We start from the raw sequence: 13,487 nt of genomic DNA, 5'->3' as shown, positions 1-13,487 counted from the left end.
TCATGCATTTTTGGCTGCAAGTTGTGTTTCTTTCATTATAGCATTTTGAGATTATTAGATTATGTTCTTGAGTGAGCACATTTTATTTTTGCTTCAGTGGATCTTTTATCTCCTTTTGTTGATTAGGATAAGGGCAGGCGTCCTTCCATGACAGTGAGGGACTGATTCTACCAGCTGTGGTCAAAGTCCTAGAAGGCAATGGTCCACCTTCCTCCACCAGCTCTGCCAGGGAAGTTCAGTCATTCCCCGTAAGATCTCTACTATCCTTTTCCTTCCAGGGATGTGTGCTGTGGACAAATAGGTAGGAGAATGATATCAAAACGATTTGTAAAAAGGGCACCCATGGATCAAAAATTCAGAGTTAGTTTACCAAGTGGCATTGAACAGTGTAGCTCCACTACTTTCTGAGCCTGATGTTTTTTACTTCATGTAAGTGTATTATAGGTATCAAAGAATATTTTTCTGCTCCAAGCAGGAGCAGAGGAAGTAATAACTCATCAAAGATTAATTACTTGGAAATAAAACACTGGCTTACATTCCTTGTCCTATTAATTTTTTGCATCTTTCTCAACATAGAAGAGACTAGATTTCACATTTTGTAAAAATTTTTGCTTTGCAGTGCATGAAATACAGCTTCTCATATGTTACAGACATTCTAGGAGAACAATCTTTCTATTTGTTTGGTCATTTGAAACCTACAGCCTTTGGAATTTAAAAATCATTCAGTTATCTGTCATGGTTTTACTTAGTCCAATTTTTGCTGGTGGGGGGATGGGACTAAGAAACCACAAAGATGGCTCCTAGAAGGAAGTTCTAGAAACTTTCTCCTTCTGCTTCTTCTTCTTCTCCAGCAAAAGGAGCCCTACCCCCTGTGTTTTAGAGCCAATCCATYATGGCTCTGAGGTTGATGGACAGGCTGCCCATCAGGCCTGGGCCAATTGCACAGGTTGGTTACACCTCTGTGATGACGTATTGTCCTGTACTTAAGAAAGAATTCAGAACAAGATAGGCGCGGCCGCCATGTAGTTCTTAGATTGTTAGCATGTAGTTCTAGTATCGTGCACCGGGGAAAAAACAGAGCAGGAGGGTGAGGAGGTGTAAGAAGAAAAATGGAGACCCAAAGATCACAGTAAGGAGGAGATGGTAATGGCTTGCTGTGCTGTTGCTGTGGTTCTCGGGCATGGAGAAAATAAGTTGTTTTCGAAAGGACTATTTTCATCGATGAGAGACCTGTATAGAAAAGAGAGCGATCTTGCTCTGAGGAAAAAAAAAAACTGGCCTTTGAGTACTGGACTGAACTTAGCAGGAGCCAAAAAGGGGGAAGAGGCTCGGCCCCCCCACGACGTTTGAAGTGAGTTGATGCTAAGAAGAAATTGTTCTCTGCGTGGAGCTGGAGATGCCCACGCCCTACGTCTGAAGTAAGTGGATGCTTAGAAGAAGCTGTGTTCTGCCAGGAGGTTTGTGATAGTGGTCTTATGCCGCTGAAACAACGCAGTTTGGCCTTGAAAAGACATTCTTTCTTTTCTGCTCCGAGGTAAAGAAAATATTCCCTCGCCATCAGCAGTTATACACTGACTGTCTCTTGGGAACAGAACTTCCACAGCTTGGAGCAGTAAGAACGCTACTCCTATGATGCTGGACGACAACTGTAATGAGTAGTTTGATATGTGCTAGACTTTCATTCCTGTCCCCTGTGTGTGCGGGAAGACGTGGGGGGTGGAGAGGGAGGACCTGGGAAAGAGACGGGTCCTGGAAAGGATAACAGGTGTCTTAAAATGTCCGTTGTTATTTTTCTTCTCCTTGTAAACTTGTCCCTAATCTTTGTTCCCCTCCCCAGTGCCGTAGTATTCTTAGTAGTTTGTAGTAATAAATCTATTTTGMAACTTAAGTTATTCAGCCTGTCTGACCATTCTCTGGAGCACATAAGTATCTTTCTCTCAATTATGTTATGTTATCTGAAAGCCATAATTTTTCGTGTTAACTGGTCTTTTGCTCTCCCTTCTGCCCTCTTCGGTGGGGGGAGGGGAGAGAACATCGTGGGTGCAGTGCTTTTGGCTTTCAGCACGGTCTAAACCACGACATTATCCCTACTGATCTTACAAGTAATTCAGTCTTATCTGTCAAAAATTAAAAATTTTGTCTAATTTTGACCTGATCCAGAGAAGCATTTAAGTGTGAGCTCACTTTAAGAACAGTGATAGTGCCACAAAAATAACCTGCTGAGCAACACGCTTCAGCAGTGCCTCAGAACAAGGCTCATGTTAACCATGCATGTAAGCACAATTTGAGCCCAGGTCTCCACAATCAAAATGAATCTCAAATCAGTGCCACAGATAGTGGTCTGCTTGGCCGAAAATCAGTCACTATGCTAGAAGTGATGGAACTACAAGGAGCTACATTCCAAAAATTTTGCCTTGATGATTGGAAACATTGAAATGAGCAGGTAAGAACATAAATAAATATGGCTTTTCATGGTACAGCTCACTCAAGTGAGCATTTGCTATGTCATAAATGGCAAATCTCATTTTAGAGATGCCTGTCTTCCTTCAGTTTTGGATAAAGCCCTATCCAAGCCCTGTCATGTCTCTTTACCAAGGAATATCTAAGTTTATACAGGCTGGGAACACAACAATCTTATAGTGATATCCTGGCTGGAATCACCTGTTTGCAAACACACAATAGCACCAATCAACAAGCTTGTAGCAACTTTAACTTTAAGCAGAGAGTGGACTGATCTGCTGCAGCAGAAAATACCAGAACAAGCAGGAAATTGTGACCAGTAGAGTTCAAGGTCATACAGCAACAGTTCTCCTTTGAAATTGTAACACAAGGCATCCATGACAGACTAAAACAAAACATTAAATTGGAATTTAGACATGAATCATTATGGTTTCTGTGAGGGTCTGCTCCGGTGATAAGGAAAAAACCAGCCAACCAAGCAAACAAACAAAAATCAAGAAAGAAACACCCACATTGACTTCAACAGGCTTTGTATCAGGTGCCAATGTACATACCATAGATTTCAGACATTAATCCTTCTTTTAAAACAGGGATTAAGAAAGAAATTACATTTTCCTCCATAATTTTATTGTGCAAGGAATAATGTATAAATAACTAAAATCCATATTTAAATAGAAGCTGCCCATTTGCTTGCAGCCAATGATAAAGCCTGACCTTTGCAACCTTTCATTCAGAGTTCTCCATGGACATTAAGCCTAACTGAGTTACAGAGTCACAGTGAAAAGTCAGGCACTGATAGCTCCATTGTACAGAGAAGCAGAGAAGGCAAATTAGAGCATCTCTAAATGCTACCAGCTTATAGCACCTTTGCAGCCCAAGTCACAAATAACTTGTTTAACTTCACACAGCAAATTACTGAAACAACTGAGAAGAGACATTCCCAAAATAGACAGGATACAGTGTTCATTGGCATCACCAGAGGTAAAGGACAGAGGGTTCACAACACTGGTAAGCAGATGCTGTGCTATGTATACTACATTCCCAAAGTTTCTCATCATTCATAAAGCTGAAGCTGAATTAGCAACAATTAGGTGTTACAGAAACTTCCTTTAACATAAAAAGAAACAAAACCCAAGCACAAATACAGGCTGGGTAGAGAATGGATTGAGAGCAGCCCTGCGGAGAAAGACTTGGGGATGTTTGTTGACAAGAAGCTAAATATGACCCAGTAGTGTGCTCTCACAGCCCAGAAAGCCAAACATGTCCTGGGCTGCATCCAAAGCAGCCTGGGCAGCATGGCCAGGGAGACGACTCTCCCCCTCTGTTCAGCTCTGGTGAGACCCCACCTGCAATGCTGCAACCTGCTTGGGGGCCCCAGAAAACACATGGACTGATTGGAGTGGGTCCAGAGAAGGGACATGAAGATGATCAGAGACAGTTAGGGCTGTCCAGTGTGTAGAAGAGGAGCTTCTGGGGACACCTTATAGCAGCCTTTCAGTGCCTAAAGGGAACCTACAAGAGAGCTGGGGAGGGACATTTAACAAAGACAAGAAGTAATGGCTCTAAACAGAAAGAGGGCAGGTTTAAACTGGATATTAGGGAAAAATTCTTTACTATGAGGCACTGGAACAGGTTTCCTGGAGAACCTGAGGATGCCCGTTCCCTGGAAGTGTTCAAGGAGACGTTGAATGGAGCTCTGAGCAACCTGATCTAGTGCAAGATATCCCTGTCCATGGTAGGGGTCTTGGAATGAAACGATCATTAGGGTCCCTTCCAACCCAAGCCATTCTGTGATTCTATGAAATGGCTCCACAACAGGGATCAAGGCATGCCAGAAGGTTTTTCATAAGCTCATATATTTAGTGCAATATCCATTCTCTCTGGATTTTTCAGATTTCTTTCACATTAACTAAAAACCAGTACTTTGCCCACTGTTTTATTTTTCTTCCTCTAAATAATCTTGAAGATGGGATTTTTCTTTTAAATCTATTTAAATTATACAATTGCTGTAAGTGCTGCTGCTATCCAGGTATAAACTACATTTTTAAACAAGTCTCTGATTTTTAGAGAGTTAATGAATATGGAGCTGTTTATGAGTCATGGTCCTTCACAAAGTGAAAAAAGGGCATGACTTCTGAGCAGTAACTGTTGTGCCTGTTCAAGGTGAGAAATTGAAACTTGGAGAGCTGAAGCCAAGGGCAGGAATCTGAGAATTTTGATCTTGGCTCCTGTTTCAACCACTACTGCACATTTATTCCTGTTGGCTTGAGAGATTTATACTGCAAGGGCCAAACTGCCAAGACCAGGAGTGGCACCACTGATTTACAGTACAAAACCACTGCAATTAATTGCATAAGGTGATAAAATCAAATGTGTTTACTTGGTGTAGACACCAAGATGTCTTTACCTGAACAGGGACATCCATACATAATGCTACAGTCTTATCAGTGTGGGCTGAGCATCGGTCACAAAATCCTGCTTCACAGAGGAGAATTAACAATCTTCCCATAAACAAAAGCAACCACCACCAATAGGGACAGAGTTTAGCCAGACTAACTTAACACTTGGGACTTTGCTGCCATAAGGCATCTGTCCAGAGCCTTGACTATTCATATTGCTGACCTATGCAGCTGATGTCAGCAACACAGCCTACATGTGTAGACTAAATGTGTTGCAGAGCTGTTCGCAGCTTTGGCTGTGTTTTCTCTGGGCCTAGTGTGTGGGCTAAATTGATGGAACTGAGAGAGAAGACTCCAGCTCCCCTATAGGAGAGCCTTGCATGTGCCTGATTTCTTGTGCAACCCTGAGCAAGTTATTTAGTTTCCATATGCCTTCTGTAAAATGGAGGCAGTAGCACTTCCAAATATAATATGAAGAGATTGTGAAAGTAAGCATATTAGAGACAATAAAATCTGCAGGAAAGTCGGTGCACTACCCACTATTACAGAGAGAATATGGGGATGTGAAGCTTTTTGAAAGGACCGATACACCTGCAAAGATCTGTAATTTGTGTGTTATTTTTTTCTAAGTTAAACAGCTCATAGCCCTTACCTCTCAGAAGACCATATGAATTGAGAAATAAACACCTCCAGGATTCCCATCGACACACAATGGACTCATGGGTAGAGCTCATACTAAAAGATTACTGTTAATTCAGGTTAAAATTGTTTGTTTTCAAGTAATTTTGGTCAGTTGAATATCTATATTTGGTTGGGGGCAAGGGAGAGATGAGGGAAAGGTCTCAGTTACCAGCTCAGATAATATACTTATGAAGCTATGTCTGGAATTCCTATGTTGGTACCTATGACACTATCAAATTCATTGGAAAGAGTTTATCACAAAGTTAAATGTCAGCAGCTGCAAGCCTTTAAATGGAACATACTTCAGCTCCTGGGCAATGGCAGCAATCTGTTCCACCCTGTCCTGGTGAGCAGCCAAATCGCTCTCAAAAGCTTCATGTTTCCTTAACATGGCACGAACTTCTGTCAGAGTGGCRGACTCATAATCCTTCTGAAGCAAGCTCTGCTCTTTGCCTGAAAGAGGAAATTTAAATATTACTCRTTTTTTACCAATTTATTTGTTAGAAAAATTGCAAATTTGATCTGCTTTTAGTTGAGACATGGTGAAAATCATATGTATGAAATTAAATCCCACCTCCACTGAAATCAGCACCAAATTGCCAGCACGTGTTCATTAGAAATGTGTATTTTTAAAGAACTCACAGTAATGTCTTGATTTTTGCACAGGCTGCTTAAAATTGTGAATATTACATTGCTGAAGAAACTGGCATAAAAAAAAAAAAAAGATATATTAGCAAAAACTGTATCCCTAAACCATTCTGATAAGTTTTTGTAGAACAGACTTCCAAAATCAGAAATCACACTGCTGTAGTCAACTTCACTCTTACTAATGATCTTATTATTTTTTTATGTTCTGCCTTCATTGTTCATTTCAGCACTTAAAAACAAAAAAAAAAAAAAAAAACAAACCCGAGATGAGTGACTGCTTTTGCATTGAACACTGAATTTCAACTGGAAAAGAAGTCTAGGGAAGCAAAGATTAAGTAGAAACTGAAATACTACTGCTGAGTAGCTCTGGTGTTGGACAACTGAATCCACACAGACAGGCCCTGCAGATGCACCCACCACGTTACATTACGCAGCTCTGTGAATCCTAGAGCCAGAAATGACTGTTGTTTCTCTTGCTGTATACCAGTTTATGTGAAGTTCTCCCTGCACAACAGCTACAACTTGTCACCATGTGTAGTTTATGCTCAGAAAATAAGTTCTCAGTGATAAATGCTGTAGTTTCCCTTCTATTATCTGCTTGGCAGCCATTTACAGCCTTACATACTTTCAGCAAGTGCTAGAGGATGGACTCTGATTCACTTTTACATTGTCAAAAGAATCTAGCTGGAGAAAGTCAGAAGCATGGCAGAAACAGGAAGAGAGTTGTCAGGATGGTAAAGCAGACCTGTGTTTGATAGTCCCCAACAAAACTGAAAGACTGACTGAAAGCCGTTGTATGGTCCTACAGGTGTCACAACTGCACATGAGGTTAGGTTATTATTAAAAGCCAGGACTAAAAATGGGTGTAATCCAGGGTTTGGAGCAAAGCAGAAATGAGTTATTATCACGTCATTTATCTGGACTTTTCAGAACATCATGTTGATCAAATAATAACAAACTCAGTATACCTCTGTTAATAATTTCACATTCAACCAGTAATATGACTGTGTTCCTGGTTGGACTGCTGGTGTACAAATACATGGGAATACATTAGCAGTAATGGCCTCTATTCAAATGCAGAATATTCCCATTAAGTTTGACTCACTACTTCAAGTATGATTTTTACAGTTACATCTCATTAGCAACATGCTAACAAGTTAGGATCATGACTACAGTCAACAAAACCTGACATTTTTTCTGTTATTATTTTAGTTTTCTGAAATTGTCCAAACAGCTTATGAGTGAGTTCATGGCTGGCAAATACTCAGCACTGACAGTTCAACTTTGAACATTAAAAGTTAACATTAACTTTGAACATTAAAATACAAAAAATGTTGAAAGCCATCTCTGCTCACCATACGCCCACTGTTCATGAGTGGAAGCCTTCTGCCTAAATTTCTCAGCCAAGTGTTCAAGTCTTTCCAGTCGTCTTATTTCATTCAGCAGCCACTCTTCATAGCCTTTCTCAGCTTGTTCAAGTCTCTGCCAAGCACCAGCAATATCCTGTGAGGAGAATACATTGGAGAGATGGATGCAATCTCTTTTTATCTAAATTTAAAGATTTTTCATGCAGTCAAAATTTGGCTTCAAAAAGAGAAGTTTTGATGTTGAGATTTTGTAAATTCACAGAATCATAGAAAATGTTGTCTGGCAGTTGTCTTTTAGTGCAGACACCTGCTCCACATAGTGTTGTATGAGGTGGGTTCATGAAAGGGGCCCCTGTAGAAATGGTTTCCAAGCATGGCTACATGTCAAATGTCTTCACAATAAATTGCTTTTATCTCCCATTTTACAATGTATGTGTTCTTTTATGATATACCTATCTGCTATCAAAATGAAAGTGCTTTGCTTTCACAAGTTGACAGTAGCAAAGTAATTAGTGTCAAGAGGATTTGGTGTGCATTTTACTTGGAATACAAATTCATTTCACCTTCTATGGAACACAAAGTTTTATGAGCTTCCTCACAAAAATGAACATGGCATGAATAGGAAACTGAAGTAACAGGGCCCTAATTTTCTGCATATGGGAAGTGGGAAATGGCCACTTTTCAAATAGAGCAATACTATTGTTTATGAAATCTGAGAAAGCAAAACACAGTGATAGAACAGAGTACAGAAACATGTTTGCTATATTACACAGGAAATGTTCTGACCCACAGTCAAGTCGCAGAACTTAGCAGCAGTTGAGAATTCTTGGTCCTGACTATTCTTATCTTCATAGACATAAGAAAAAAAGCAGAATAGAAAAATGCAGAAATATGTACTGAGTAATGTCTGTTTGGTTAAGTTCGATGTTAAAAATATCAGCAAAACCACTGAGTTAAGCTTAAATAAGCAATACTTGGCCTCACTGATACAGAACTATTGATAACATTCCCAAAGGAAGTTCTACATTGTTTTGCATCTCCAGATAATTCGTTTTTATGAAAGCCTTCAATATAGCAGGAGCATGCTTATTAGAAAGCAAGATTCTAGAATGAAAAGGAACGTGTAAAAAGAGTTTGGTATAGAAAAAGTGCAACAAACTGATGTTTCTGAGGATGATTTAAAATGGCCTTACAATTCTTTATGCTGAAGTTTGTGAGAGATGGTTGATAAAGCAAACAGAATATTGATGCCTCCTTTACTTACTGAAACCATTTTCCCCTCTGAAGGCATGAAAGCTGGCCGATTGCTGATCCTCAGCTTTGTCTGCAGGGTGTTGAAATTGATCTCCAGCTGACATTTCTCCTGGACTTTGGGAGGTTTGTGTTTGCGGCGGTAGTCCCGGAAATCCTCTAATTTCTTCTGCATAGCCTGCATTGTTTTCTCTGGGGTCCTGTTCTCCAGCCAAGGAATTGTCCGGCGAATCCATTCTAAAAGCTTTCAAACAAATATAAACAAGTCAAATAAAAGCAATGGAAAAGCAAGAAGAAAAAGATTACATTGAACAAACGACGCTTAATTAAGTTTGATCCATTTTAATATTACTGACTTTAGTTGGTACTGATGCCTTAAAGGCAAGTAAACACAAGATATTCAAAGCTGAACAATACTTTTACAGCAAATTTACCCAGCTATTCTAGGTATTTCTAAAAACACCCTGATTTTCAGAAAGATTAACACACATGTAAGGTGTCTCTACCTATTTACTCAAAATCTGAGTTACCCAAGTTCATTTGCCACTTTCAAAAGTATTGGTCTTGGTGTTTCAGGTAGTTGTAGTTATGGGATCATGACAGAAACCAGCCTCAGGTCATATAAAAATCTTCACTCAGAGGGTCATTAGTGCAATTTTGGACACAGAAAGTAATGCTGTGATCTCAGTATGTTTTTGCAGGTTATGCATACAAGGCAAGAGAGCTCTCACTTGTGCACTGTACTCCTGATCAACAGATTTGCCATTTACTGAGATAGGACAGGAGGAGAACATTGATCTGTTCATTCATCTGCTGTCCATGCTCACAGGTGAATTGTGAGCACCTGACAGACCCTCTCCAGGTGTGTGTTGCAGTACACAAAGCCACCAGGCTCGCTTGGAGTGACAGGATCTGGTGTGTGCCACACGTGGACAAGAATTGCTGTCTTTGAAGATTAGAGAGACAGGAAGCTTGGTCTTGGGGCAGATGGATGACAGTCTTCAGGACACCCTTTTGGGCACTTTAACAAGTTAACAAGACTGACTGACTTGCTGAAGGTCACACAGGAAGTCTGTGGCAAAGGAATCACCTGAACCTTGATATCTTGGGCATCTGGGCTGGGTAACCTGCCACTGTGACCCTTAAAGGGTCTCCACTTTGCTGTCTTGAAGAGAGTGCGTGAATCTTTCAGCTTCCAGTATTACACAAACGTAAGTGTCACCACATTACAGACAGAGCTTCCTTACCTCACTTGCTAGTCTCTCATACTCTTCCATCAACCTCTCATTTTCCTGATTCACAGCAAGCACCTTACAGATCCGGTTAGCTGCAGTCTCAGCCTGTAACACACAGCAAATAAACAGGATGTATTCATAAACACATTCTGAGAAAGGTATAGGCTTGGACAGAGAAAGAACATGGCTGCTGCAATAAAAGATCACATTCTTTTATATGCTCCTAGGTTACTTAGATCCTCATTTCCCCTCCTTCTGTAGTCATAGATTCCAATGGCCTGAATGAGGCATAGATCAGCACAGAAGTTCCCTTCTTGTACAGTGAAGCCTCATTATATAGTTGTCTAATAAATCTTTTTGAAGACAACTTAGGCCATTCTTAAAGATATCCTACTAGGTTATTTTTTAAAATCACATCCAAGAAGTATTAGATTTGTTTGCCACACTAGAAAGACATGACATGTGATGCAGGAGCTTCAAACCACTCTATATCTGCATATCATATGTACGTGTACCCTTGAGAATAAGTGCAGCTCAACCACTGTCAGCAAATCTTTTCATGCCTCCTGACAAATTTAAATGTGAAGATGCTTTGTAGCTCTGCCACATTTAAAATTTACTAGTTTGCTATCACAGAGCAATACTGCCATACAATATGACTCTGGACTACATCTAATGAAATAAACATTCATGTAGAGTCCTGTGTTACAGAGTATTTGGAATTCCCTTTTTGCATGACTTGCAAAACCTTTATACCTAGAAGCGAGAGGGTACAACAATGTAATTGGGCTATGGTAAGGTATAAGCGACCTAGCAGACAGGAAGGGAAATTCAATCCTGAGGATGAAGGGAAATATCAACTATTTTAAGGGTTATTTTGTTTTTGTTTTTGTTTTTGTTTTTTAACATAAGTTGGGTTATGTCCATTTGTAGGCTAGAAATGCATGAAGCAGAAGAGTGGAAAATGCAACATTTCTAAGTGACAATCCAATCAATTAAGGTCTGCTGTTGATGTTCATGACTTTTGTACTAGTACTTTCATCCACAAATAATTATGTTGGCTTCAGTGAGAACCAGACACAAATACTGTGCTGGATGTCTTCTGTGCCTTTCAGTGCCTTTAAGTATCCTGGAAAATCTAGCCCTAAATTACTACTCAGCATGAGTAAGTTTCAATCTCCAAAAATCAAACATTCTGTTATGCAGCAAACACATAAGATGTTGTAGCAACAAGCAACAACTCCACTTTACCATATCTTCAAATACATTATTTCTGAAACAATCTTTAACATCACCAAATAAAGACCCAAAATGAGAAACTGAGATGTCTCTTTGAATTAAAGAAGTTAATTTGTTACACAACATGTAGTTAAAACAGGTTTGAGAGTTGGTTAAAAAAAATATTAGTGGCTCAAGTAAAAACCACATAGTACTAAATTAGTTGTTTTGTTAAATAGTTAGTGGAAATGTGAAACAACCAATCAAAAACACAGCAACCTGAAGGGATAGTCGATTAATACCTGCTCTGCTCCAGCAAAAGCATGGTAGAAGCAGGACACATATGTCATGATAGCTCTCTCATCAGGTTTGGGAGTGTTCACAATATCTACAAGAGGGGGGAGAAATTAAAACAAAACAAGAAAAAAAGGAATCGAGGAGTAGAAAATAGGATAAATAAATAAATGCATAACTTCATGTCCTTCTTATTGTTTTCTTGTCCATAGTTCTGTATTTTAGAAATTCTATAAAGCTGTAATAAATTTAGTGTTAGATTGAGTGATGCTGACAGAATAAAAAGAACACCAAAAAACTCAGTATAGGCTCATACAAAGAGGAGGATTTTTTAAAATATGTGTGATCCTGCAATATTTAATAGGGGAAGTGACCTTTATTTTACCAGGACAGTCAGCTTAGGAAGTGGCACACATATATCTGGTGACTTAGACAGAGGGGGTTTTGACTAAGACACAGGAAAGGCAGATAACATTTCAGTCCGGGGAGATGTTCTCTGGCAGTTGCACATGGATTAGTTATAACCTTAGCAGTATATATCAGTATTCTTTATATTACCAATATCTGAAGTATGCCCACCTCCAATCCCCCTCACTTTTCAGAATTTTCCTTCTTTTCCTTAGGCTATGATTCCAGAGCTTGTCTGAGACGTCTCTATATGTTTCTGTGTCTGTTTTGCATAGTACCGTCATTTTATGTTGCTGTTTTTACTTATCATTAAGCATTTAACATTTTAAAAACTATCCTGARAGCATAATAGAAGGGCTTACTTTCTGAGCATGTTATGATGATTTTGACACCTGTAGCAGAAATAATATCCAGCAGAGAAAAGAAAGATGGCATTCTACTATTGAAATTGTTTTTCATTCTCAGCTTATTTTCATGTTGCATTTTTAATGGTGCTTCAAATGAATGCACTCAAGTTCATTTAAAGGGAATATTATCCTCTATCCCATTCAGGAACCAGTTGTCAAAAACCTACTGGATATTATTAGTAAATATGCAGAAAGATGAGACGGGAAGGTTTGTTTCCATGGAACAAATGGATAGATTACTACTGGCTCTACCAAGACAGCAGCTCACAGAGCAAATCAGGTGACAGGAAATGAGCTCAGCTCTAAGATGCTGTTCCGGTAACGAGTAAGGAAAAGATCAGAAAAGGAAAAATTGCAGAAAGAAACAAGACAGAAGGTGAAGGATGAGATCTGATCTATCTACAATCTCACCTTCTGAGCACCAGCAAATGCATGGTAGTAACAGGAAACATAAGTCATAATGGCTCTTTCATCAGGTCTGGCAGTGTTTACTACATCTGTGTAGAGAGAAGAGGGTTAACTGCTCAGAAATTCTCACAAGGTACTTTCACCTGATTATGCTAATGGTGTCACCTCAGTTCTGTAAGGATTCCAAACAAATACATCATTATTCAGGTTGCACCTGTTTACTGATATGAGTGTGAAGCCACCTAAGCTTTAGGAATCAGTAAGCACAAAAGATACGACTCTTCCTGAAATAGTAAATCTGAAGTCTGAGACTGTACAGAAGGGTATTGCTGCCTTCTGGTTTGTGGAAACTTCCAAGCAGATGGTATGGCTGGCAGATCTACTGGATTCAGCTTCACTGCCACTCCAAAGCAATCTCACCTAAATCACTGCAATTATTGCAGAGCTAAACACAGCCACTGACAGAACTGCACTGAGTGTGCATCAGCACAGGGTCCCTGTGGCTGACAGGGTACTGACATTGGAAACCTGTACAACTTCTTCAGTCCAGAAATACATTTTGTGCTTAGAAAAGCTTGGATGGTAGCAGTTCTGAAATCCCTGTGCCAGCACAACTTTTTAGTTAATAACATAAATCACAGGAGGGTTTGGCTTGGCTGGCAAATGGCTTTGTCCCTACCATGGCAGGAAAGAGTGAAAAGTGTGGGCAAT

The 13,487-nt window shown here is 39.7% G+C and overlaps 1 protein-coding gene across 2 annotated transcripts in view; it reads right to left on the bottom strand.

The window, feature by feature from the left end:
• Window positions 1–13,487, bottom strand: part of ACTN2 (actinin alpha 2) — a 69,083-nt gene that overhangs the window by 17,732 nt on the left and 37,864 nt on the right. For both annotated transcript variants that reach the window (XM_057379483.1, XM_057379482.1), the window contains exons 8-12: window positions 11,562–11,647; window positions 10,054–10,146; window positions 8,820–9,050; window positions 7,544–7,691; window positions 5,843–5,993 (exon numbers count right to left, since the gene is read on the bottom strand). In XM_057379483.1, coding sequence (XP_057235466.1) covers window positions 5,843–5,993; window positions 7,544–7,691; window positions 8,820–9,050; window positions 10,054–10,146; window positions 11,562–11,647 — 709 coding nt within the window. The remainder of the gene's footprint in view (window positions 1–5,842; window positions 5,994–7,543; window positions 7,692–8,819; window positions 9,051–10,053; window positions 10,147–11,561; window positions 11,648–13,487) is intronic.

Source organism: Malurus melanocephalus, unplaced genomic scaffold (assembly GCF_030028575.1).
Source record: "Malurus melanocephalus ecotype Western Australia unplaced genomic scaffold, MMel_1.1 scaffold_408, whole genome shotgun sequence".
In the NCBI taxonomy this organism is placed as follows: domain Eukaryota; kingdom Metazoa; phylum Chordata; class Aves; order Passeriformes; family Maluridae; genus Malurus; species Malurus melanocephalus.
This window is presented reverse-complemented; position numbering and strand designations above follow the sequence as displayed.